Here is a 26476-nt window from a genome sequence, read left to right on the forward strand (position 1 = left end):
GTTTTTGATTTTCTTTATCTGAGGTGATGGGACTGAAAAGAGCAGAATTAAAATAGCACAGTCTTTAAATATTTCATCACCTATCTATAATATCATCTAAAAACTGGAGAAATCTTTTATGCATAAAGGGTCCTGCATGATTTGGAGCAACACCAGTTTTTACACAACTAGGATCCTACGTATATCAGACAAGAACCAGAAAGAGCCCAGTAGCTGGTCTGCTCGCTTCCAGATGTTGACAGAAGAGGGGATGTTGTTGCCATCAAATTCAAAATGAGCTCATGTTTTTCATGCAACAATAAAATGTCTGTTTAAACATTTAATATTTTTTATGCTCTATGATAAATTAAAAAAAATGAGTTAATGAGATTTACAAAGTCACCGCATTCTGTATTTATTTAAATTTCACACAGTGTTGCAGATTTTTTAGAATTCACTTTGTATATTTAGATATTTGACAGCAAAGTGTCGCAACTTTACTTTAGACTACATCTCTAAAACATTTCAACTAGAACAGTTTCTAGTTCCGTGGATTTGTGATAAGTAAGGGGCTTTACTTTTGTACGGTTTCAGTTTTGTGTCATTTGTTTAGCACTCACTCTTGGTCACCATCTAAGAAACGATACACGATAACTCTGGGTGAGAACAGAAGCATCAACCAAAGTGTATCAGTTATAGCTGTGTGTAGGTTAGTGGATCAACAGTTACCGGCAATAACTAATTTCAGTTATAAGGGGGCTCGAAAAAAATAAAAATAGGTCAAAAACATGGCACAGCTGCACTTGTTGTGATATCATCTGGTGACCTCACAGCCTCTGACTTTGAAGATTAGATTAGAAAGTGCGTCACCATCTAAATACTTGAGAATCTAACCCAGGGGCTTTCAGAAGAAAGATTTTCATTCCTCACGTAGTCATCGATCACACGTGCGCCGTCCCTCTGGCAGGTTCTTTCCAACCACATTTATCTCAACCATGATGAGGCATTTCCACAGCCTCAGTGAAGACCATCACTGGCATGTATAATGAGTCATTTTGTGTTCTTCTATCATGCTAGTGGGGTTTCATTTTTGGTGAACATGCTTTGTGTGGTGAAGCTGATGTGACTGACATGAAACCTAAAAAGTGGCTGAAACATGGTTTAAATGGACTGGTTAAAGTAAAGGGGTTGCAGTTCTGGTTTTATTTGTAATTCAGCACACTGACATGCTACACATTAACACAGTCAACATTTTCAGTTTTCACCTATGTTAGCCTGAGGTACAAAGGCATTGCTGAGGCTGCTGGGAAGCAGAGTGGTCTTAAATTTCATAATCCAAGTGAAACATTTCACTCGTTCTTAGGAATTTGTTCAGTGAGCTCAGTACCTTCAGATCTACAAGGTCTGAGTGGAAGAGGTTGTTATTAAACTGTCATACACTTACATTGGAAACTCTTTGGACCTCTATTAGAGCCTCACAGAAGTCAAAGGTGCAACAACAGGACAGCTGTGCACACTACTTCTGCTGATTTGGGCATTCACCAAAGCAGGCTTTGTGTTTCTTTGCAAGGCAGGAAGGCCGGCATATGTTTTGCTAAACAGGCTACTTAAACTTGGTTTTATGTTCACACTCTGCCCTAAAACGAATAAAAGTTCACACATTTCCCATCATTTAAAGCGCCTCCTTGACGACAGAATGGGCTGACGAGCACTTTGGATATCAAACCTTTTATATGTGAAATAGCTGGAGTTCCCCTAGAACAACGTGAAGCAAGGAAAAACAGGTACACCACATCTATATTCACAACAAACACAGCTCAACAAACACAGCTATGTTCCTTTGCTTTCGACACTGCAGCGTGGTGCTTGGGTTTTTTTTCTTCTCTTTAGCGCCCTTGCTAGTTTGCATCATCCGTTTGTTTTAGGAGAAGGCATCAGAGTTTTACATAAAAGGAATCACCTGTAGTGTTATTCCTGTGTGTGTGTGTGTGTGTGTGTGTGTGTGTGTGTGTGTGTGTGTGTGTGTGTGTGTGTGTGTGGGGGGATTTTCACATTCACACGTGGTTATTTTAGGAAAAAAAAAAAAAAAAGACAAATATAAGAAAACATGTGGTTAAAAAAAAAACCCCTTTTTTTTGTTTACAAGATATGTTTGACTTAAATTATTTGTGGTGCTTACACCCTTGTGCCTACATTTCACGTTGCTACATCCAACAATTATTAATTTTTAATAATGAATTAATCATGTTTAGGTATAAACAGGATTAAAAAACAAGTCATAAACAAGAAGACAAAAATAAAACAAGGAAATAGTATTGTTATGCTTTAAATGAACTTTTAATTAAAATCAAATAGAATTTTGTGAAATTTTATCTTAAATGAAACACACAAAAAATGGTTAAATTAATAATGTACCTATGGTCAAATGGTACTTTAGCATCCCTTAAAACACTTTATAAATAATCACCAGTCATCAGAGTCGTGAAAGATTCAAAACTAACTTTATATGATTGAGTACAGTATGAGTACAACTGATCAGGCATTATAGTTAGCAGTAGCACTGACATAATACAATAAAGTGTGTACATGTATATATTTATTTATATATTTGCTACTCTGTGTAACAGTAGATGCTTCAGGATTATTTAGTAATACAGTATTAAGGGATTATTTGAAACAGGCTACATATTTTATCATCGTTTTATCCCCTTTAGATTCATTTAAAATTTGATATAAAATGTTTACCAGATCGAGCCGTTTAAGTGACAAGTGCACGCACCACGACCTCATCAACACGAGAGCTTTGATAATCTAGTATTTTTGATTCCTTTCCATCAGTGCTTGTTTGGTTGTCATTGGTCGTTGTTTTCCTATACTGCATGAGAGCTAACACAGGCTAAAACTAAACACATCTCCCATTTGTCTAAGTATGTGCCTGTAAAAACTAAAACATTTTATTAGAACTAGTTAACTTTAATTATCTCGAGCCATAAATAAATAGTAACTGGAGATAATCTCACAGTGGTGGGAAAAACAAAACACACACATACACACTCCCACAAAGCTAAATAAGGTGTATTATATCTATTATGATATTAGGCTGCTTATAATATAAGAGATAAATTATCGTCTACAAGATGCAATACAGATATAAGGAGGGTAACATCAGGATAACAGATGACTTCAGACCCTTTTTTCCTCAGAGAGCTTTTCTCAGCTCTCACCGCTGATTCACTGATTCACTGCAGATGGATCCTCGGAATGAGTGCAGATGTCACATCGCACGCCCTCAAGGTGTAATGACATCCTAATGATGCTTTTAATGTGATAATATATAAATATAGTAACCTATATGATAATAACATTGTATTTTTGTCATATATATATATATATAATTATTATTATTATTATTATTACTGTTATTATTAATATTACTATTAAAATGATTCATTATTTGGTTTAGATTTTTGTTTCTGTGTTTTTGTATTTTAAAAAAACAAAACAAAGCAAAACAAAACAAAGAGTTTTTTGGTGTTACTTCCACAGTACACCCTTATAAGCCTGTCAGGTCTACAATGGCTTTAATGAAAATTGTATCATCTCTGAGGTAAGGGCTCTTTCCGGCCAGTTTGGCCAGCGGGCAGAAGAGTGGGCAGCCGCTGGCGATGTTCATCTCACTGATCGGCCGCTGGAAGGACGAGGAGCTGACGTCTGGTCGGAAAGCATCGATGATGTGCTCCCTGTTGTTCTGATCCAAGAGCATCAGAGTCACCTGGCGGGGAAGAAGAAGAGAAGAGGAGTTGGTTTCGTGCCGCTCATTGAGAGTTTCGTGCGTAAACGTATTAAAATGGTTCCCCACCTTCTGACTGAACGGCCACTTGAGCAGGGCGTCGCACTTTCCCCTCATGACGACGAAAAACAGCGAAAGGTGCGTTCCCCGGCCCGTCCCGTCACCATTCAAATACAACCTTAGACACATTTTGTAGCCATATTTGCTGGAGTAAAAAGCTGCGTGGAAAAAACAAAAAAAAGAAGGGTCAGAAATGGAAACGGAGCCTAAAACAGCATCATGTGAAATCAGCAGAGCCATGCACGCTCCCTGAAGAACAACAAGGGTGTAGCGGCGTGGAATTCCCCTCCGTCTACACGCCAGAAGATAATGTCATGTGAACTGTATGACCTCAAAACAAAACAGAAAAATCCCTCTCACCTAAAAGCATACCACACGTGATGTTTTTCCATCCTACCTGGTGAGAACATTGCAGGCGCTCGACCAGCCACGGCATCCTGCCTTCGGCGCGAGAAGTCGGAGATTTTCCAGACGAATACTCCGTCGTAGGTGCAGAACTGGAGTTCGCGCATCAGCTGTTCGGTCTCAGACAGCTGCAAGTCTCTCATGGTCAGCGTCCTCTCCAGCTGTCGGACTTTGTTAGACAGATTTTCAATCTTCTCTTGGTCTAAGCGGTGTTGGTGTGCGAATGCTTCCATTGTAACAGAACTGCGCTCCACCTCGCGGTTCAGGACGCACACGATGTTTTCTAAAGCGTTCACCTGTTGGTGAAAGAAAAAAAAAAGAAGAAGCAACAAATGATTACTTTCCCATTTCACCAAATGAACAGAGTGGTTACAAGCGACATCAAACCTGCTGAGACTCACTTTTTTTTCCAGGTCAACAGACTGCACCGAGGTCATGGGCCCGGCTCCCTCATTAGGATCCCTGTACAGGCCCACTCCGGAGTCCTCCTGCCACTCCCCGGCACCAGAGCCCTCTGAGCGAGCCCGAGTCGCTGACAGCACCAGAGGCAGCAGCAGACGCAAGTGCTCCATAGTACTGTTGAACTCGTGGTCACAGAGCTTCCCGTTCTCTACCTGACACAGAAACACGGGAGAGCTCGTCTAAGTTTTATTGAGACAAAGGTCAAACCAGTTAGTTTTGAGCTGTGGTGTCCAGTTTGTGCCTTCAGTAGGACAAATTTAGCTCTAGGTGTGGTGACTACCAAACTAGGCGAGTGGCTCCAGCAGTTCCCAGGAACAACATCGGAGATCTCTGTCCACAGAGTGCAGTCCTAGGAACAGTTAAGATACTGCACAGGACCCTCAAGCTCCCAGGCCTCCGGTAGAGGACCCAAGCTTGAAGGATAGACCGGATAGCGGGGGCAAGCGGGGAATGTTTTATATATTTTTAAACAGGTTTCACTTGAGTATTTACATGCAGCTTCTTTTGTTCTGTTGGCTCAATGAAAGTAAACCCAATTTAGATAAAGCTTAAAATAGCTCTAAGTATGTGTCTGGAGGCCTTTTAAGATGCCTGCTGAGTAGTGCTGATTGCTTCTAGAAGAACTGAAGAAACAGCCTTATCTAACCTTTTAGACGGCTTCCTGGCAGCATGAGCAAACACCTCCTTAACTGCCACGATAGTTTGATTCAAAGGTGCCTAAGCTCTCATTGGTGCTTGGGTATAATATCATATCACATCACATTTGCCAAACTGAGCTCAGCCAACTTTAAACTACTGACGAAAGCACAGAGAAATATCTCATGTGAAAGGGTCACGTGACTAACCTCAGGGAACACATTAGGAAGAAGGAGATGAGAAAATGCATTTAATAGCATTAAGTCTGCTCTGCAATGACACCAATTTATCCAATGACCCCCGCCGAAATCTTTTCTGTGTGCAACATATTCTAGCTTTCACGAGATAACTCACATCTATCTGTGCTCCAAAAACAAAGCAGCTGGTGGGAGATGATTAGCCTTGTTTAGTTGGAAACTCCCTGGCTCTTTTGGAAGTTAAACCTCTAACAGTGGTTTTAGACTTCTGTGTTAAATCTACGCTCCTGAAACCCTATAATCAGTATAACTACACAGTCTGCACAGGTATAAATACTGGAAACAGCGTGTGCCGCTTACGTAGGCTACATCATACGCTCTACACAGATTCACGGCATACATCAGGCACAAAGCAGCCACTCATATCTTATGTTGATGTAAAACAGAACAGTAAAAACACCAAACAGTGATGCTGTGACTTTAGCCAGGCCAGCTCCTTCATCTGATTTCAACTTCATAATTTACTTACAACAGGAAAAGTATAAGCCACATTACTACCTTACTGTACAGGACATACATTTAGACTCCTTATTAAACCACAAATAAGCATCGAAATGAGAAAAATGAGTTCGATCACACTGGTCAACCCTCTACGATAAAACATAAGACAGGAGTTTTGGTGATTATGTAACTGCACCTACCATAGACTTGCAGCCCACTTCACTGAATGGACACGTGCTCTTTGACTTGGCGCAAGACTTCACATGATCATTGAACTGAAATGCAGAATGAACAAAGATAAAAGACCATTTATAAACAGTGCATCAACAGGAAAGTGGAAGTGAAGGACTCCTAGTCAAAAAGAAACTAAGTATCATAAGGAGACTGCCCTAAACCACTTAGATTACATTGAAGGTAACGGCGCTAACCTTTTCTCTTGGTATCTTCTTTTTTCCACAGTCCTTGCATTGCATGGGAAACTTCAGACAGATCTCATCATGGGCCTGAAATGCATCGTATAGCAGAACGTCACTTTGTGTCCATTAATGCCAACAAAGAAGAAGAAAAACAAAAAACAGTGTATTTTAGTGTAGTCTCTTTATGTCCCACCTTTATCTCTTTGAAGTTGAAGGTCATTTTGCAGTACTTGCAGTTGAGAGTTCTTGCCTCGCATTCTCTCTCATTGTGTCTGTCCTTCTCCGTGAGAAGGATAAGGGTTTGGCAGCCCTCGCACAGGATCCGCTCGAATTCACAGCGACCTTCGTGCTGAGCCTGAAAATAACAGACATTTTTTATTTGTTATTATTTTCGAACTGCCTGTTTGTTACTTGTAAAGCAGGTTTTCAGCATTGTGAAAGAGCAAACTGACAGTTGGGTCAAACCTTTCCCAATCACTGATAAATAACCGCTTTTCAGGAAGTGTTTAAATGCAGGTGTAGCTGCTCTGGTACAGGGTGTATCCTTAGCTTCTATGTGGAAAAACAAGTGTTTTTTGTTTTGTTTTGTTCTTTAAAAACAAAACAAAAAAAACCAAAAAACCTCCAACTGACAGAAAAAGTGAAAGTAAAAGCACAATACACTGATTTGAGTATGAAAGAGATAACTACGGTTCTATGATTGCGCACACGATTGTGATCAAGATTATTTTGATATTTACTTGTTTTTCATTGCAACCCCCATTATATACACTTTTCTTACTTTCGAATGACATGCTAAGCAAACGAAATTTAAACAAAAAGCGAGCTCCACAAACATCTGATAGGAAAAAAAAGGGATGAAAATGTACCATAGAAATAGAATTATAATGAAGAGAAGATAAAAGGGGAAGTAGAATAATTAAAGAAATATATTTAAAGCTGTGTATTCGCCATTTAAAAATACCGGGAATCACGCAGAGCTTAAGGTGGGGTTAATCAACAGGGAAGTTGCAGTCTTTCAGAATGACTACCAAAGGCATGCTGCAGACCCAGAAGCAGAAGCTCAGGTACGTTAGCCGGTTTTTCGCTTTGACTGCTGACTTTCCAGACTTGCTACGCTCAAAAATCTTGAACCGGATCGCGTCAATAAAAATGACTCACATTTAGAAGATTCCTAATCTCATCCCTGTCCTCGGCACAACACTCCAACGCCTTGATGTGACTATTTTTTCCCCAGCTTCAGAAGGCCTCGCTATGGGTGTGTGCGACTAGCAATTTGTAGCTTTTCCCACACAGTGACAGTGACTAAGATACCAGGCCAAAAATATATGCAAAGTGGGTGTATCACACAGCATAATAGTTTGCGAAGCAACAATAAGAGGTTGGCATGTTTTGATCTTTTGGTGTCTTCTTTTTTATTGTTTTTTTAATAAGAGGAAGATTCATCTGCGTGCTAGTGCTTGGGATTCCATTTCCAATCCGTGCAAATCCCACACATTCGCCTAGCGTTTTCATTTAAACAGCATATCATTTTAACATTTCCCAGGTGAAAAACACACACACGCGCACATACATGCACACTCACAAAGTGATGTAGATTAGGTCACACTGGTACGCTTAGTTAAAACCACAAACAGACAAGAATTGTTGTAAACATCCTTTTCACAGTGTAAGCATCATGGTGCCATCTGCTTACTACACAAACTACGTAGCTCATCTAAAACTGATGCTTACAGTAGAAACACAGCTGCAGACAGACACACACACACAAGGCTCAGTCGCACACACACTAACCAGCTTTATTTACTTCACGTGTCTTTCATGCATTTTTACAAACTCCAGTCTGTGTTCAATGAAATCTGGGTTTCTGCTAAACTGAATGAATACAAGCAGTTTCCTTAACAGCTCTATAGTTTAATGGTCAGTAACCCAGTCACGCTAAGCTCAACAGGGTTGTTCCATTCTGGTACTTTCCACTGAGCTTTTGTTGATAAATGAGGAGAGGCTGGGACTTTCCAGCCGCCTGTTAAGTTTCACTTCCTGTTTGCAGCAACGCAGCACATAGTACAGAGCGTGCTATGAAAGCTGAGCTTTTTTCAGGGAACACAGTGACCCGGGAACGCAGATTATAGGTCAGATTACCCTCTCACGTAGATTAATAAATACTGACAAGGCTCTTTTTTGGTAGTGTAAACCTACACCCAGGTAAAAGGCAGCAATGCCCATGCCACAGGAAAAGACAGATTTCATACTTTACCTCATACTCTTTAATAGATCCAGTCCAGTTACAGCCCTGGTTCAAACACCTGGCTGGCAGGCTTGCTATTTCTCGGCCTGCTGCATTGTCTGGGAAAGCCTGTGAGGTGGGGGGTGGGGGGAGAGGGCAAAAACAAAGAGATCAGTGAACTCATAAAGCCTTCAATGCTCTTAAAAGAAAGCAGACAAGAGTAGGATGCATTGATGCATTGTGTGGTTAGGGAAACCCCCGCCAGATTGCAGTCATATTTTTTCCTCTAAAGGGCAGTAATCACATGCTGACTACTCCTAGCATAACAAAGACAGTGGGTTTGAAACCTGAATACATATAAAGGCTTACCTCACTGCTGTTTAGAATGGAAATGGGTTCCTCGTATATCTCCTCTTGACGGCAGGCTTCACATGGCTTTGGGCCAGAACTACCAAACAAGACAGGTTTGTGACTTTACTGTAAAAGCAGCGGCTCGACACCAACAGTCAGCAACAATTTCCTGCTGATCCAAAACTGCAGCAACTGCTGACCAGTGTGGATCACAGCTCGAGCAGAGGAACGTTTAATCAATACAAGGGAAATGAAAAGAAGCTTGTAAGCATCATATCAGTGGGACAAGAAGAAAAAAAAAAGAACTAAAAACAAAAAAAAGTTGCTTTAGCAAGTTTGAAGGCGATTAAATGAATAACCAAAACACACACACAAGCATAAACAAAGGGCACGTGTGGGTGCGACACATCACATGGTGAATTTATAACGTACATGATCTGGTTATTTTGAAACAAATAAAAGCACTCGGACAAATCACATGCGAAATCCACACATTTCACAATCACTTGTGTTACTGTTGTTTAAATGTTTGGGGAATTAACAAAGAGTCTGCCGGTTTAAAAAAAAAAGAAAAAAAAAAAAGGTAAAATTCCACATTTTCTGTCACATTTTGTTTAATTATACTTTCATTAAACATTAGATAACACATAACTGAAACGGACATCAACTAGAAATGAATTAGTGTATCCATGTATGTATCTGTAACGAATACACATCACAAATACTCATTACAAATACGTTGGTGTGACACCTCTTTGTACTTGTAGTGAATATTCAATACAAATCCAGCGTTTTTCCTCATGTATTAGTTTTTGTTAATATTCTTTACGATTACTCTGTAATGAATTTGAATACATAAGGCAATGAAAACACTGGATTGGGTATTCATTACAAATACACCTCATGCATTAACAATCCACAAGTGTGTGAATGACTCAGAAAGAAGGTTTTAGAAAGAAGACCTTTAGAATGAATCAGCAACACCACATCCTTGTGATTCACAAACATCAGTATGACAGGTCCATCATGTGGGGCATGAGTCTGCATTAATAACTGATCTTGTCTGGACAAAACTCCCAGAGTTGAGGAAAGATGAGGAAAGGGTGTGCTGAAGCATGTCCAGTAAGACAGGAAACATTAGGTGCGGGGTAAGCAGTTTGGTCTAAGGACCTCCGGTCTACCTGGTGAGCTGCTTGAAGCAGTGTACACAGAAGCGGTGGCCGCACTGAGCCTGGACAGGCTTCCTCAGGACCTGGAGACATTGCTGACATTTATATTTATTTTCCATGGGCACTGACAGGACACTGAGGGGAATCCCTGGTAAAGAGTTGGGACAGTCCAAAGAAATACGGGCCATTCTTCTCCATCAATCTGGTGCTATATCCTGTTAATGAGAACACAGAGAAACAGCTGTCAACAACCAGGCAGGAACTAACTGCAAAGATGGAATATAAACTCAAACTAGCAGTGAATTACCCGCTGGCAAGCTTAACTATTTAAAAGATCACCATGAGAATCTGTGTGACCCTCGAGGAAATATTTGTCCACGCTACTGTGTAAGTCTTGGCACAGCCAGCAATGCCACACAAAAAAAGAAAAGCATGGTAATAATATTCAAAAATATGGAAAACCCTGCTTAACACTGCAACGGCTGAAACAAGATCAGCAAGTCAAATGACTTGAAGACATAGGTACTTTTTCTTTTTGAGTTATCAGAAAAAGTCTTGTGATTGGTGGGATAAACATAGCTGTGAGAGAAGCAGCATCAGGATATACAACCTAATCTATTTAAACACGTATCTAAACCCGTTTAAAAAAAATCCCCTGCCAATTTTCTTTGTATGTCCAGCTTACAAAGAGCTGAGTAACTTTAAACTGTAGAACTTGGTTTTGTTGTACAGCATTTCCAGACAATAATCAGATAAGCATCTTTCTACTGAGAAATACTAGTGAAATATTTCTCACTTTAATGCGGTGTGAAATGCAAACACAGCATTTACACGAGCTTTGCTGACATCTTTTGTACTTCACAGAAACGATGATGATGATGCCAGGCATCAGACAGCATAGCACATGTATTTTGGGTCTTTCCTTTAAATACTTTTCCTGCAATGCTGTCAACATTTCTCACCCTCCACAAATAGTTTCTGTTACCTTTGTTTCAGTTTCAAGCTCGCTTTAAAGCGTTAACACTAAAAGATCACTTAAGTCACGGTTTCTTACAGGAATGGCACTTATAGGGGTGCTGGCCACAGCTCCACCATGTGCTCAATTTGAGTAAGTTTAACTAAGTAATAGCGGGTACTGAAGGTACAGTGAAACACAGTGGCATAAATTAAAGGACGAGAAAGACGCAGACCCTTTTAAAAATCGTTTTAACATTAGCTACTTAAGTCAAAGTTACCATTAACCGTGTTAAAAGACTAAGACCCAATTACACTGCTGCCTGTTTTCCCAATTACCCCAATTAGATGTTTGATGCTTCACCAGATTACACAATTTGTGTCTTGACTTTTTCAAACCATGTTGCTGGCATCAAATTCACAATCAGCTCAACTTTAAAACAAAACTAAATTCTGTTCAACATGTAATATCTTTGCATTTTAAAATATAATGTCCAGCAAAAATGTCCAATCAATATCTGGGCTTTACATGAATTCAATTTTTAAATGCATTAACTTGAAGCTCCTTTTTGAATATATATTCTACAAGTGGAAAAGGTTTGCCAGCACCCTCTCTCCACACACACACACACACACACACACACACACACACACACACACACACACACACACACACACACACACACACATATATATACTTTATATTATTTTATACCTGGTTAAATTAAGGCACCAAATTTAGGAAACCCTCATGGTCTTTGGTTAAAATACCTCCTTTAACTGTGTTCAGTATGTCTTAGAAATTATCAAGAGTTATATTCTGGCAATCAGAAGATGGTAAACATATTTTTTACATTTACATTTAAACAATATCTTCCCTCACTAATTCTAACTGTTTAAAATCATTCTTCCATTAAAGTACTTTATGGTAGGAAATCATTTTAGACTGAAATCTGTGAAGAAAAAAGTGAATAAAGAAAATGCCCAACTGGCAGAAAACTCACCCCACCTGGTTCACAGACACCAGAATATTATGCACTGTCTGCTTCCTAATCACTTATCACTGCCAGTAATAATCTGGCACAGTTCACCTCACGCTTCCTACATTTGTCTACCTCAGACTAAAATCACAGCATATAGTGGCAGCTATTTCACCCACTGCATAAAGAACAGCACCAGGGCTTATTTTGTCTTTGCAAATATCCCTTCTGTCACAAATTTCTGTAAATGTTTATTCTGTCGGTATTATGCAATTTTTTATATATATATATATATATATATATATATATATATATATATATATATATATATATATATATATATAAATAAATAAATAAATATAAATTCCCTTATGAAAAAATGTGTGGGGAATGTCTAGTGTTTGTTTTTCCCATAACCAGCAGATGACAACTCTTACTGATATATTTCATATATTTCCACTGCATGTGTAAGTGGGTTTTACAGGTGTATAAATTATATATAATACACGCCTGCATGTCAAAGAAAACTGCAAGGAATGTGGACAAAGTGCACCTTTGCATGTCACAAACTTGAAAATATGGTTGTTTAAGTTTGTGGTGTTTGTAGGCTTAAGGTAATATGTGGCAAAAGCCACACAGCTTAACAGTGCTGTCTCACCATTCAACCATTTATGTTCTTAAGTCAAAGCAGGTGCTAAGGTGAACAGAACAACACCCATAAAGTAAATGTTAATGTTTAACTAAATGTGAATGGTGTATGCAATTCCAACAAAACAGCTCAGGTTTTTCCCCACAAAGAAATAAAGTGGTAAATTCCAAATTGTGTCTACAAAACAGCACCACTCCTGATGGTCACGAGTTTTCAATGAACTTTTTGCAGACGTGGTCTCCAAGCAGAACATATCTGAATCGTGTTTTCAGTGGATTTTTCCTTAGACCAATTTAGATCCTTTTCAAACAAAGCAACTAACTTTCATGGGGGGAAGTAAGACCACACAGAAAGTGGATGTTGAATCAAAAGATAGATGCAAGGAAAACCCCTATGTTTTAATTTCAGTGGGAGTATTAACACTGAAACTGGAAATAGTTAATCCAACTCCAATACATCACTCAATAAATAAATAAACATAATATATGTAAATCCAAATACCCATAGCTAAAAAAAATAAGAAGCTTTGTGTCCTTCCTACAAACTCATCTACAAGAATTTTTTTTAGATGAATCACATTACAGCCAAGATCAGCTTACTGTCTAAAGATCCAGCTTTTAGAGTTTCATTTCATTTTTATTTATAACTGTGCTTCACATAAATTTAACCTCTTAACTGTTACTTAAATCTTAGAAATTTCTAACAAAATGAAATACTTTGGCATCTTGTTTGTATATGTTTGTTTTAAATCTAGATTTCTGTTGAACCTTTATTTTTAGAGTTTTACTTATCTCACCCTGAATTAGAACATATAGTAATATATGATTTGAATACACTGTTAATAATTTCATATTAAGGCAGGAAACGCTGCTTTTCTTTGGAAGCTCTTTCTTCCCGCGTGTATTTATTTGAACGCAATTCAATTCTGCCACTCACCCCATTCACATTAAATCATGAGTAACTTTTCTGTTACTGGTATTGCGTAAGAAGTTCAAGCCTAACTTCATTCTTACAAAACTTAACTGAAAAGCTGCGGCAACCTGCTGTGAGCGAAAAGGCGTGCAAGCTCGTGTTTGGATAATGTTGTAATTACAACATCAATTCAGCGCGATCACTGGATCGCGTGGAAACTAGTCATAATTGTCAGAGAAACACACAATGAAACACTGTGCATTGAAATATCAGAAACAAGAATTTAAGTTATATAAAAGGTAACACACACGAGGCCTACGTACAGCTAAACCTTGAAAAGTGACCTTTGTCATGTACAGCAGCATAAACTTTTCTGTGAAACGAACAACACAGCCAGCAACAACGAAATAAAGCAACAACAACAACAACAAAAAGAATACAAAATTTCAGTCTCAACATTTCAGCTTCTGTCTCAGACAAATAACCACAGCTGCTCTTTAAAGCTACACCCAGCGTTGCTCAAAGCCTAAAAAACATCCTCTTCCTGGGGAGACTCGTCCTCTCAGCTCGCCATGTTGCCCTGCGTGTTAACGCTGAACTTCTGCGAGTTCAGTGTGAAAATGCAGGGTGCTTCAGACCCTTTCTCATACAAAAGCCCAAACCTGAATGTTTACTCACCGAGTTCGCAAAGACTGTCAGTGGATCTTACAGTCGTCACCACCACGGACACTATTTCACCTCGTAACTTAGCTACACCCTTAACACGTAAGCATCGGAAACTACGGTATATAAACCCGGCCAGCGCGTTCAGTAGCAGAGAGCTTACAGAGAGCTCAGCCACTGTGATGTAGGCTGTTTAGCATCTATTTTACTAGATTAGCTCCTGTAATATTTTAAATATTATTTTAGAGTTTGGGCTATTGCTTTTATTAAGCAATTGTGTACTTTGGCACGTAAAAAACACTTTAATTATTTTAATGAGCACCTGCGAACTTCAAACAGCTAACATTAAAGTGTGTTTGCTTTTACGACTTATACGTTTACCTACTCAGACAGCTAATTGCTAGTGAGTTATAGGAAGGGATTCACAGCATGCAAACTGACTAACCTTGGAGTCTGGCCTGTGTTTCTCAACGAGGGGAAAACGCAACTCAACTTAGAACTCGCTCTTTATCATAATTCACGGACGGGTGTGTCACTAAGTGCACTTAGTTTTAAGCTGCTGTTAGCGAGGGCGCAGTAACGGCTGGGTTTTTATATGAAAGCCCAAAGCCACCCCTCTCAACGTAGTTTGGGCTGCTCCGAAGCCGAAAACAAGTGCTCCACTCACGCATGCGTACTACCGCAAAAGAATGTGGCCGCTGATACCCTTCCGATGGATCAACCGGCGGCGACACTGTTTTACAGTTTCTAAAGGTACGAGTTTAAGCAGGTGTCCTCTGTGTTACAGCTTAGTGTTCTTAAAAATAAACCTGGTGGTAAGTTGATAAAGGAAAGAAGTAGTGTGGGAGCCTTGCTGTCAGCATACACCAGGCACAGGGCTACGCGTTACTTAGCAGTATGTCAACCAACTGTTAGCTTAACGTCAGGGAAATGTTCATCATTGTTTACCGAATCACTCTTAAAGAAAACGTTGTAGCAGGCGAACAACACATACACTACACTGGGATGATCTTTTGACACGTCATCAAACAGTGCTGAATGTCAGTGATTTATAATTCATATAAATCAAAGTGTTCTCCAGCTTTGTGTCCCATGTGTTTATGGAGCTATCTATGCTCTTGTAGCTCATGCAGATCATTCATGGCGTGTACAGACTCAAAATGTGACGTAAATTAAGCACACGTTTCTGCCAAAACACATACACAAGACAGGACTGTGGCTTTCTTCTCTCAGAAGGAGCCAACATTGTTGTCATTATTGTTTTGTGTTTTAGTTTTTGATTTTATCACTTACGTCAATCAGTTTTTCACTTTAAGTTCAGGTAGGTTTTATTGCTTGAAAATACTTAATTTTACAGGTTTCAGTGTTACTTTTAGTCCCTATAATCTTTGTTACATTGAGGCCACACATTAGAGGAAAGCTTTAGGAAAATCAGTGCAGGTATTACAATAAAAACTCGTCTGATGGCTGAAACACAACCCTCCATCATATCATATGTGGTTGCAGTTAGAATTTGGGAACTCTAACTAATGGAACATATCTCGAAAAGACTTGTTTATGAGGAGACGGAGACCTATTTTTGCATTATTTGAACAATGAAGGGAGAGAAACACATTAGCTTCATCTATCTATTTATAATTTTCATTTTTAGATTTATTTATATTTAAGCATTATTATTATTATTATTATAGAAAAGTAATTCTGTGAATGCTATATTCTGCCGCCATAACTGTAAATGTGACAACTGTAATATAACAATGAATGACTAATTTTTTAAGTGTTAATAAAAATTAAGTAAAAAAAAAAGATCTTTTGAAAGCAGTTGATTCACATTGTTCAAGACATCCAGAGTCTCAATACACATATCCATCAATGCCTCATCAGCCAAGCTATTATAAAATATTTGCCATACTAACAGATAGTTACTGAGGATATTTCCTCTGTATTTATTTAAATGTAATTTTAGTCAGTTTTCCAGGTTCAAAAAAGTCATTTAATTTAGTTTTAATCTGTTTCAAAAGTCTAGTTTTTATTTTAAATTTAATTAATTAAAACTTTTTTCTTTTTTCCCCTCTAGTTTTAGTTAACTCTAATAACTTTGATGTGCAGTGCAGTCTGTTACTACAAATAAATGATCTGAATGGTTTATCCTGCCATAAAGGTTTTGGTATTTGGACACTCCACTATCAATAATCGGTTTAGTTGTTTTTTGTTATAACAGCAATAGAATAAATATGTCTCTATAGAATAGTGCAGCATTTAATACCACTCCATCTTTTCCGTAGTAGTTTGTGTTCAGCAGCTGCACAGCAGCAGCACTGAGTTTGCAAACATCCACTACGATGGACTGTACCCTGGACATATTCCCACCACCACCGTTCAAAAAGCTCTCTTGTCCATTGGGTCAGGTGTGGCGGCACTGCAAAACCCCTACAGACATGGTGAGACACTCACGTGAGCATTTCCGTGTGCACTGATTTTCTTTCTGTGTGTTAGGGACTATAAATCGGTTAAGATGAGGATGTTTAATCAAAGTGCTGTTTACAAGGTCAGTTATAAACCTTAAAGCACAGCTGTTTTTGGGTTGAGGGGCTTTGGAGTTAACTGTATAAAATTTAGTGCCAAAATTTACATTTGAACTTTTTTGCCTTTGTGTCTGAATCACAGAGATCGGAGCCTAATCTTAATTTACATGTATTTTTTGAGCCAGTGTTTTCACTGTACAAACTGTCTTCTCGATCTCCAAAAAAGAACAAAGTAGCACAAAATATGTAAGAATAAAAAAAGCTGTGTATTTTTGGTATTTTGCTACTTTGAGGAATTCAGGCTTCTTGGTAAAACTGATGTCAGCCAGTCTCCAACTGATAGGGATGTGAACAAGTCTGACCTTGATGTGGCTTCAGATTGTGGGATTGTTTTCCATTTTTCAGAAATGATACCACTGATTAGTTTCTTTTCCCATGTACTGATAAAGCGTTTTGTATTCATCCTCAAGGGCTTATTCTCTGGAGACCTTTAGTACGTGACTTAAAATGTCTTGGAAACAAAAATGAGACTAAATACAAATTACAGCCACATATTAGTTACCCTGAAACTCCAATGAAGGAACAGAGTCATAACACCTGTCAGCTGACATTTAGTGAGGTTTCTCATGGCATCCACTGCTTAGTATCGATTCATGTCCAAAAATAAATTGATAAATAAATGGATTTTTTTTTAAAAATGCATTTTTCATAGGCACAGAGGTCTTTCCCAGCTCCGTCTTTAAAGCAGACTGATTAAAAGTTTGTGAAGTTTCTGAGTATTGCTTCCATGATGAGTAAACAGTAGTGACCTGTTTAGAATTAACACATGGTTTCTTTACTGTAAATAAAAATATCGTCAACTTTTCACTGTACTGTCATGATGTTGAACTCGGTGCCCTTGGATTTCATGAAACTCTGGGTACTTTACAGACATGGTTGCAGTCCTGGGGGAGACAACGGGACACCTAGCACTCATAAAGCTCAGGGACAGGATGAGAAATGACCCTGAAGGCTACGCTGTCCTAACGTGAGTCAGTGTGGCAGAACGTCATAGTGCTTTCTGCTTCGGGCACATTAAAAATATGTGTCCTGTCTTCGAAGGACGCTGTTTAAAATGTAAAAAAAAACAAAACACCACAATGGTGTGATGTGCAAATCTGATAAACCCGTAGTTTATTCACAATAGAACATAGACAACAAATTAAATGTTTAAACAGAGAAAATGTATCATTTTTATAATTTGATGGCAGGAACCTGACTGGGTATAAAAAGAGCATCTTTAAGAAGCAGCATTCCTCAGAAGTAAAGATGGTCAGAGGTTCATCAGTCTGCAGAAAACTGCATCTACAAGTCATTGAACAGTTTCAGAATTAATGTTCCTCAGTGTAAAATTGTGAAAACTTTGAGTTGCTCATCATCAACAGTTTAGTTGGAGAATCTGGAGAAATCTCTGTGCACATAGGCAAGGCCAAAATTAGTACTACATTTCTGGTGTTTTTGGACCCTGGCAGGAACCCTGCTGTCTTCTCTAAGCTATCCATTTAAAGTGGATCGAGGCAAAGACAAAGACAGTTCTGTAGTCAGAAAAATCCAAATTTAGAATCTTTGGGGCGAAAACATGGATGCTGCAAGACTAAAGAGGAGAGCGACTATTCAATTTGTTATCAGCGCCTGCATCTCTCTCTAATGGTATGGGAGTGCAACAGTGCACATCTGGAGAGGTAACATCAAGCAACTGAAAGGTATATACAGATTTTAGAGCAATATACGCTCCCATCCAGATGATGTCTTTTTCAGGGAAGGCCTGAAAGCAAGACGATGCTAAAGTGAAAATATGACAAAGAAGACCCAGGACTGCTGAGCAGCTGGAATCCAAAAGTCCAGCAGCTGGTTTCAGTTTTTCACAGTTTAAACATTCTATATGGTTAAGCTTGCATTGCATTAGTTTTTATTTATATTTTACACAGCATCACAGCTTTTTTGGAATTAGTGTTGCGCTTTATTCTTATTTGATTTGATCTTGCAGAGAAAGGCCGAGGATCCGGCTGTCTACGCTCGATCTGACAAAGATGGCTTCGCTGCCTGACGGCTCCTTTGGGAGGGAATACCTCAGATTTCTGGAGGACAATGTGAGTATTTGCTGATGTGATGTGCATATATACTTGTTTTTTTGTGCATTTGTAAACACTTATTGTTTGGTATAAACACGCTTCCTTCCTTCTTCCGTTTTTTAATTTTTCCCTCAGGATGTGACTCCTGACTCAAGAGCAGACGTGAAGTTCGTGGACAACGAGGAGCTAGCTTATGTCATGCAGAGATACAGAGAGGTCCACGACTTGCTGCACACCTTACTGGGCATGCCCACTAACATGCTGGGTGAGTCGAGTTCTGTGTAATCTGAAAATGCTATTTTCTGACATTTACTTTTATCAAAGTAAAGGTTTATTTATAGAAACTTCACAGCCAAGCCACGCATTGTCTTTATATAGTGCATACCTAATTGTATGTCAGTGAGAGTTATTCTGTGCATGCCTGAACAAATGTTTCCAGTTTTACAGCAAAAAGATTTGAACTTCATTTCTTCGCTCCCAAGTTTTCTCATCCAGTTGTCTCTACAAACCTACAAATCTCTAAACATACATTTTAAGTCCATTTGATATAAAGTGTTGACCTGAGTTTTCAGTTTTGCAGGCATCTCCTATTTGACCAATTCTATATCAGAATAAACCTGCCAAAAACTCTGAGAAATAGGGTTCACACAGAAGTTATTTTAATACACTGTTGGCTGACAACTTCTCCTTTTCTTTCTCCTAATTTAATCTTTAATTTGCATGTTTGTGTCCTTTTCTGTGTCTTCCGTTCAGGTGAAGTCGCTGTGAAATGGTTTGAAGCTACTCAGACCGGGCTTCCCATGTGTGCTCTTGGAGCTGTGCTAGGGCCACTACGGCTAAATGCAAGGTATAGTTGGGATAACAGGAGAGTTACAGTTTGACTGACTTGCTGAAATTTCTGTAAGTGCTGGGTTGAGTCTGATTACAGGCTGACGTCTGTTTCAAAAAGCAGCAATAATGTTGAGTTTAGAACTAAACTCCTTATATGATTACATTTTTGTGCAGCTTATGAAAAAATGTGACATCATCAGTGGAGCTCTGATGCCAGGATTCTCCATTTTAATGCAGTATTTCGATTCAATTCAGTTTCATTTATAAAGCGCCAAATCAGAACAACAGTCACCTCAGTGTGCTTTATGTTTTAAGGTAAAGACCCTACAATAACACAGAGAAAAAAACAACAAGATTTCCCACCAATGACTAACAGGATGAAAGAAAAACTCCCTTTTAACAGAAGTAAACCTCCAGGAGAACCAGGCATCTGCTGCTTTCAGTTAGGAATGACACACCGAAGAAAGCCAGAGATTAATAATAACTAATGATACAAATATAAAGCTGTGCTCTACATCCATTACTATTTAATAACAAATCGGTCACATCAAAGGCTAAAGAATTTATATTTAACTGGAACTTCAACATGAACATCGATGCGCTCTGTGGATGGCTTTCATATTAAAGGAAATGAAATCAGAGCTGCCTCAGCAAGAGGGGAAGAGTCAGAGAGAAACTCAGGGCTCAGTGAAAAACCCCACCAGAGCATCTGTTACCTTGGTAACTAACCCAGACTTTAAGTCAGCTCTCTTCCTGCAACAGAAATCTAGCTAAAAAAAAAAAGAGAGAGAGAAAGAAATCCAGCTATTAAAGATCAGATAAATATTGTTCTAAAAGGGGAACAGCAAGCTCAACAGGAAGGAATTCAATGTTGTAATCAGTTGTTCTCGTGAAATATGAGAATAAAAAGGGAGCCAGAGGGAGAAGTGAAAACCCGGACCACTCTCCAAGTGGAGATGGAAGTGAATGTTAGATTGTAGACAAAAGTGTTCACTCCCAAATCCAAATCATTTTCAGGTGTTCTGATCACTTCCATGGCAGCAGGTGAATAAAATCAAGTACCTAAGCATGCACTCTGCTGTTATAGGTGCAAAGGGTGGGCCAATATGTTAAACCCCATGGATTAAGAATGGGATGTTACTCAAGTTCATATGCTTGTGAAAGTAGACGAGTGAATACTTTTGGCAATGTAGTGTATGTAAATCCATTTAAGTCCATTTCTGGAGTATTTGACGTGTCATTGTTTCTTGAAATAAAAAGCAATAAACCATCTCAGTTACCCAGAAGCCAAACTTGCATTTACTGTCATCACCGAATGACCGCCTCGTCTTTATAACAGTTCTTCACTTTCAGTTCAGCACAATGGAGAAACTAATCGAGATGATCAGAAGTCCTTTTGTACTCAGATTTAGTGGATACAGTGTAAAAAGTCCAAAATAAAACATCTGGAAGCAGTAAAATCCTGTAAGTGACTAAATTGTGCGTGGGTGTGGGATGATGAAATGTATGTGGGCTGTTTTCCTGCAAATATAAAGTCTTCCTCATTTAATACCTGTGAACTTCCTCAGTATCAGGGGACTTTGTTGTTTATTGGCCAGGTTTCCTCATTATTGTTATATGACGCTCTCATCTTCCTTCTTCCTCCTTCTCCCAGTCGTTTACAGTCACTCTTTACATCTTTGGGCCCGTGGGCTCTCCAGAACGGACGGTGTGCTCGCTGCGTCCTCAGCATCTTCTACGAGAGGCGCTGGGAGCAGAGCCTCGAGGACCTCCGGCGAGAGCTCAACATCGAGCCACCTCCTGTCATACCAAAGGCTAAGAAGAAGAAGACCTGAAGAGGGAAAACATAATGAATGTTCTGGAAATTGCTCTACAAGAGACTAAACCAGAAATATGTAAAAGATTCTGTGGAAATTTGTAATGCTGGGGGGAAGGGAGAATTTCCCTCTGCAAAGATTTGAAAAATCTCCTTTCCTGTTTTTCTGGTTTTAACGGAAGATGATCTCAGCTGATGAGACGCTTTTATTTGTGTCTGATTCTGCCATGTAACTAGAATTATTAAAGTTGTTGTAGTTATTAAAACAGGCTTATTTTTTGACACTAATATTACTTTTTGCTCAGAAGTTGTAACCTCAGCCACTGTGTTTTCTATTGTGTGCATGTGGCAGAGTTCATTGGATACAGTGAAATACATCACAGTGTTTAAGTTGGATTTGTGGTACTTTTACAGAAAGATGTATTTACACAAAATATCTGCACTTGTTCATCTGTCATTGCTCATTAACTGAAACTTGAAATGTGCTCTCAGGGGTATTCTGACTTTTTGTTTTATCGCCTGGTACTTTTCACTTTCTGTGTTCTACAGGGTGGGCCATTTATACGGATACACTGTAATAACATGGGAATGGTTGGTGATATCAAAGTCTTGTTTGTGGCACATTAGTATATGTGAGGGGGCAAACTCCTCAAGATGGGTGGTGACCATGGTGGCCATTTAGAAGTCGGCCATCTTGGATACAACTTTTGTTTTTTCAATAGGAAGAGGACCATGTGACACATCAAACTTATTGGTAATGTTGCAAGAAAAACAATGGTGTGCTTGGTTTCAACGTAACTTTATTCTTTCATGAGTTATTTACAAGTTTCTCTTTGTTCACAGCCATTGACATGTCAAAGAGGTTAACACGTGAGGAGCGGATCGAAATTGTGTTGATATCTGGTGAACGCAGTAACCGGGTCATTGCAGCAGATTTCAATGCAAAACACCCTACGAGACCACCCATCTCCCATGCTACAGTCAGCAAACTGCTTGCTAAGTTTCGTGAAACTGGTTCAGTGTTGGATTTGCCAAAATGTGGACGCAAGAAAACTTTCACTAATGAAGAAACATCAGTGGCTGTCCTAGCTTCATTGAGCAAGAGCCCACAGCGTAGCACTCGCCGCATGTCACTGGAGAGTGGCATTAATCAAACATCCCTTCGGCGGATATTAGCTACTCACAAATGGCACCCTTACAAACTCCAGCTACTGCAGCATCTCAACGAGGATGACCCAGATCGGTGCACAGAATTTGCAGAATGGGCAAAACAAAAATTGGAACAGGACCCTCAGTTCACGCAGAAGATTTTGTTCAGTGATGAGGCAAACTTTTATGTGAATGGTGAAGTTAACAAACAAAACCACCGCTATTGGTCTGACACTAACCCACATTGGATGGATCCCTCCAAGACTGCTGGAACAACAAAAGTGATGGTTTGGTGTGGTATATGGGGTACAACGATAGTGGGTCCATTCTTCATCAATGGAAACCTCAAGGCCACTGGATATGTGAAATTGCTACATGATGATGTGTTTCCCTCTTTATGCACTGAAGCTGGCACGTTCCCTGAGTTTTTCCAGCAAGATGGTGCACCACCACATTATGGGTGCCAGGTCCGAGCATTCCTAGATGAACAGTTTCCTGGAACGTGGATTGGTCGTCGTGGGCCAGTTGAATGGCCCCCAAGGTCCCCCGATCTGACCCCCTTAGACTTTTATCTTTGGGGTCATCTGAAGGCAATTGTCTAAGGTGTGAAGATACGAGATGTGCAGCACCTGAAACTACGGATACTGGATGCCTGTGCTGGCATTTCTCCTGCGGTGTTGCTATCAGTGTGTGAAGAGTGGGAGAAGAGGGTTGCATTGACAATCCAACGCAATCGGCAGCACATTGAACACATATGTGTTATAAAATATTTTATAAGTGGTCAGAAACTTGTAAATAACTCATGAAAGAATAAAGTTACGTTGAAACCAAGCCCACCATTGTTTTTCTTGTGACATTACCAATAAGTTTGATGTGTCACATGGCCCTCTTCCTATTGAAAAAACAAAAGTTGTATCCAAGATGGCCGACTTCTAAATGGCCACCATGGTCACCACCCATCTTGAGGAGTTTGCCCCCTCACATATACTAATGTGCCACAAACAGGACTTTAATATCACCAACCATTCCCATGTTATTACAGTGTATCCATATAAATGGCCCACCCTGTACAACAAAAAAACTAAACAGGATTATAAAACGAGATTGCAGGTTAGCAAAATCATAGTATGATCCAACTCTGGGAGTCGTGAGGGGGGAGCGAAACACCTCCACTGGGGCGGAGCCAACCTTTCCTAAATCTCGTGCTCAGGTCTCTCATACCTTGTAGTATAACTACAACGTTTTAGTTTTTTTATGTTTTGTTATTATATTGGTCTAAAAATCCCCAAAGGACACAAATTGAAATTGAATTTACAAAACAAAAATAATCTAAAATGCTGATCCGATTGAGCAATACTTTGTAAGGTTATAATACATTAGTGGCCACTTTATTAGGTGCATTTTGCTAGTAGCAGGTTGGCTTTTTTTTTTTTTTGCTTTCAAAGCTACCTTTATACTTCATGCTGCTGGAAACGGTCATCAGACAATCAACAACACCTGAGTTATTGAGTGTCATGTAGGCTGTAGGGTTTAACAGATCCTCGGTACTACGGGTCTGCAAAATGAACCAATGTATTTATACAACGCAGGATGGATCCCTGACTTCTTGTAGTTCACACCATGTAGTTTTCTGACCCAACCATCTGAATGTTGCAGCACAAATCGAGACTCATCAGAGCAGGCAATGTTTTCTAACCTTCTGTTATCCAATTTTGGTGAGCCTGCATGATCATAGCCTCAGGATTTGGTTCTTCAATAACAGGAGTGACAACTGGTGCAGTCTTCTGCTCGGCAAGTGGTTGTTTGAATTACTGTTTCCTTCCAATCAGTGTCACTCAGAGAACTCCCACACACTCTTTTTCAGATCATTCTCTGTAAACCGTAGGGATGGCTGTGCAGGAAATCCCAGTAGATCTGTAGTTCCTGCAATACTCATACTGTCTGGCAATAACAAACATGCTAGATTCAAAGTAGCTTAAATCCCCCTTCTGATGTTCGGTTTGATAATCAAAAGGTAGCTTTTAGTTGTAAGTAAAACACTGTACATAATAAAGTGGCCATTTAATGTGTAAATATTGCCAATTGTTTAGGGTTTATATAAATGCTAATATTGATCTGATATCCATGCAGTGAGTAATTGCAAAACTGAATGCAGTTGTCAAATGACTGAGGAACAAAAGCACCTGATGATTCATGAACTCTGATGGGGAAAGGAGTGTGTGATAGGGCAGCTGTATTCCTTGACCTTTTGACTGTCTTATTGCAAACTTTACTCTCCTTTTTACAGTAATAACGACACGAGGAGGAAGTAAAATTCTGTACACCTGTCGAGCTGTAACGGCCGAACAGAAGCAGCTTTCCTGGTAAAAACATACATGTCAGTGAGGTCACAAGAGATGTTTTTAAATCGTCCCTAATTCACTGCTCAAAAATATAAGAACAGAAAATCTTTGTTTAACTTTTCCAATGTAGTATTTCAGATACAAAATATAATTTTCTTTGGGCAAATGCCTGATTTTGTCTCAGATGTTAAAGTGCGCTCGTTATAAATGAAATTATCTGTTGCAGAAGACACTTTTGTATGCAGAGTCTACGGTCTTATAGTGATTGCTACATGCTGGAAAATTTACTGTGTAAGATTGAAATAACCGTTTGTTTCACATCCTAATGACGAAGCATGATTTGTATGATCAACGGTCTTTGATCAGTCATTGCACAAATATACTCTTGATAAGGTTGCAGCTGCAATCAGCTGAGACTGAAGAAGTCACTTGGATGAGTGACGAAACGTTTCTCCCACTGAAAACGCTACGTCCAGATGAACAGAGTCAACCTTTAGGGATCGCTTTTTGGAGGTTTACATGTTTCCTCTCTGGTGCTCGTGAATGTACAATCTACTTTCCAATTTAGGGTTATGAGGGGGCTGGAGCTAACTCCAGCTGTCACAGAGACAGACACACCCATGACCCATTTGGAATTACCATTTAACCTCAAACATGCATGTCTTTGGATGTCAGGAGACACCCGGAGTACCCAATCACACAGAGAACATAGAAATTCAGCACGGAAAAGCCAAAGCCTGATGGATTCAAATCCAGGAACTTGTTCTGTGAGGCATCAGTGCCAATCACTGCACCACCAGCCACTTGTCTTGGGCAGCCATGTCAGTTTCATTTATCTTAAAATTTGGGGAAGTTGTTTCACAGACTCTCATTGACAGTATGTACCCAGTTTGGGAATATCCTGTATTTTTGCATGACTGACTCTATCCGTGATCCTCACTGTTCTGAGAGGAAACTTGGAGATCACAACCAACATCAAGCTTATGATGTCGGTTTCTAAGGTCGGACAGTGGTGCCCTCTAGTGGTTAAAAAGTAGATGGCGCTTCAGTGAGTGGGAAAACACTCCCTGGCCACTCTGTCAGTCACACCCTGTTAAGCTGCACGCAAATTCAAATATCCGGTCGGTCAATCACATGCCACCAATGCATTAAGATGATAGCCAGTCATGATAGACAGCACACACATTTAAATCTTCATTAAAAACACATTTATTTTCACATTTATTCTCCTTGGAATTTGGCACCAGTTGACATCCTCATCCTTTGTTGTCTGATTTTATTTGTATTTACGTTTTTATTTCAGTTTTTTAATCTTATTTTATTTTAATGTTAAGTATTATATTAAAATTTC

The 26476-nt window shown here is 39.3% G+C and overlaps 2 protein-coding genes and 1 long non-coding RNA gene across 5 annotated transcripts; 2 read left to right on the forward strand and 1 right to left on the reverse strand.

Moving 5' to 3' along the window:
* Positions 1–2463: 2463 nt before the first annotated feature.
* On the reverse strand, positions 2464–14968 carry traf2b (Tnf receptor-associated factor 2b). Of its 2 annotated transcripts, none has more exons than XM_080304267.1 (11): positions 14797–14968; positions 10206–10408; positions 9043–9121; positions 8704–8802; positions 6640–6801; positions 6459–6533; positions 6227–6305; positions 4636–4844; positions 4227–4530; positions 3839–3987; positions 2464–3751 (listed from the first exon to the last, which is right to left on the reverse strand). In XM_080304267.1, exons 2-11 carry the CDS (start codon positions 10379–10381, stop codon positions 3533–3535), a joined length of 1551 nt encoding a protein of 516 aa, XP_080160393.1. In that variant the 5' UTR covers positions 10382–10408; positions 14797–14968; the 3' UTR covers positions 2464–3532. The 2 variants fall into 2 exon arrangements, with proteins under 2 accessions (XP_080160393.1, XP_080160392.1); XM_080304266.1 differs by lacking the exon at positions 14797–14968 and adding an exon at positions 14367–14505.
* coq4 (coenzyme Q4 homolog (S. cerevisiae)) lies at positions 14916–21900 on the forward strand. 2 transcript variants are annotated; one of them, XM_026173749.2, is made up of 7 exons: positions 14916–15104; positions 16640–16792; positions 17807–17903; positions 18903–19005; positions 19123–19252; positions 19741–19834; positions 21473–21900. In XM_026173749.2, the coding sequence occupies exons 1-7, from the start codon at positions 15041–15043 to the stop codon at positions 21651–21653; spliced, it is 822 nt and encodes a 273-aa protein (XP_026029534.1). In that variant the 5' UTR covers positions 14916–15040; the 3' UTR covers positions 21654–21900. The 2 variants fall into 2 exon arrangements, with proteins under 2 accessions (XP_026029534.1, XP_026029533.1); XM_026173748.2 differs by having other exon boundaries at positions 14918–15104; positions 16637–16792.
* A 369-nt stretch (positions 21901–22269) lies between these two features.
* Positions 22270–22707, forward strand: LOC145430014 (uncharacterized). The gene is made up of 2 exons (XR_013910390.1): positions 22270–22388; positions 22478–22707. It is a non-coding gene; the product is annotated as an uncharacterized LOC145430014 (long non-coding RNA).
* Positions 22708–26476: the final 3769 nt, after the last annotated feature.

Source organism: Astatotilapia calliptera, chromosome 7, assembly GCF_964374335.1.
Source record: "Astatotilapia calliptera chromosome 7, fAstCal68.1, whole genome shotgun sequence".
NCBI classification, from domain to species: domain Eukaryota; kingdom Metazoa; phylum Chordata; class Actinopteri; order Cichliformes; family Cichlidae; genus Astatotilapia; species Astatotilapia calliptera.

What these genes read in the sequence shown, in the direction of transcription:
- traf2b (XM_080304267.1), bottom strand. Translation starts at nt 10,381, where the DNA reads ATGGCCCGTATTTCTTTGGACTGTCCCAACTCTTTACCAGGGATTCCC. An exon ending in GGGCTGCAAGTCTATGGTAG is followed by an intron (nt 4,845 to 6,226) that starts GTGCAGTTACAT and finishes TGTGTCAGGTAG; the next exon opens with AGAACGGGAAGCTCTGTGAC. An exon ending in GCCTGCAATGTTCTCACCAG is followed by an intron (nt 3,988 to 4,226) that starts GTAGGATGGAAA and finishes TTTTCCACGCAG; the next exon opens with CTTTTTACTCCAGCAAATAT.
- coq4 (XM_026173748.2), top strand. Translation starts at nt 15,041, where the DNA reads ATGTGGCCGCTGATACCCTTCCGATGGATCAACCGGCGGCGACACTGT. An exon ending in TCAGATTTCTGGAGGACAAT is followed by an intron (nt 19,006 to 19,122) that starts GTGAGTATTTGC and finishes TTTTTCCCTCAG; the next exon opens with GATGTGACTCCTGACTCAAG. An exon ending in CCACTACGGCTAAATGCAAG is followed by an intron (nt 19,835 to 21,472) that starts GTATAGTTGGGA and finishes TCCTTCTCCCAG; the next exon opens with TCGTTTACAGTCACTCTTTA.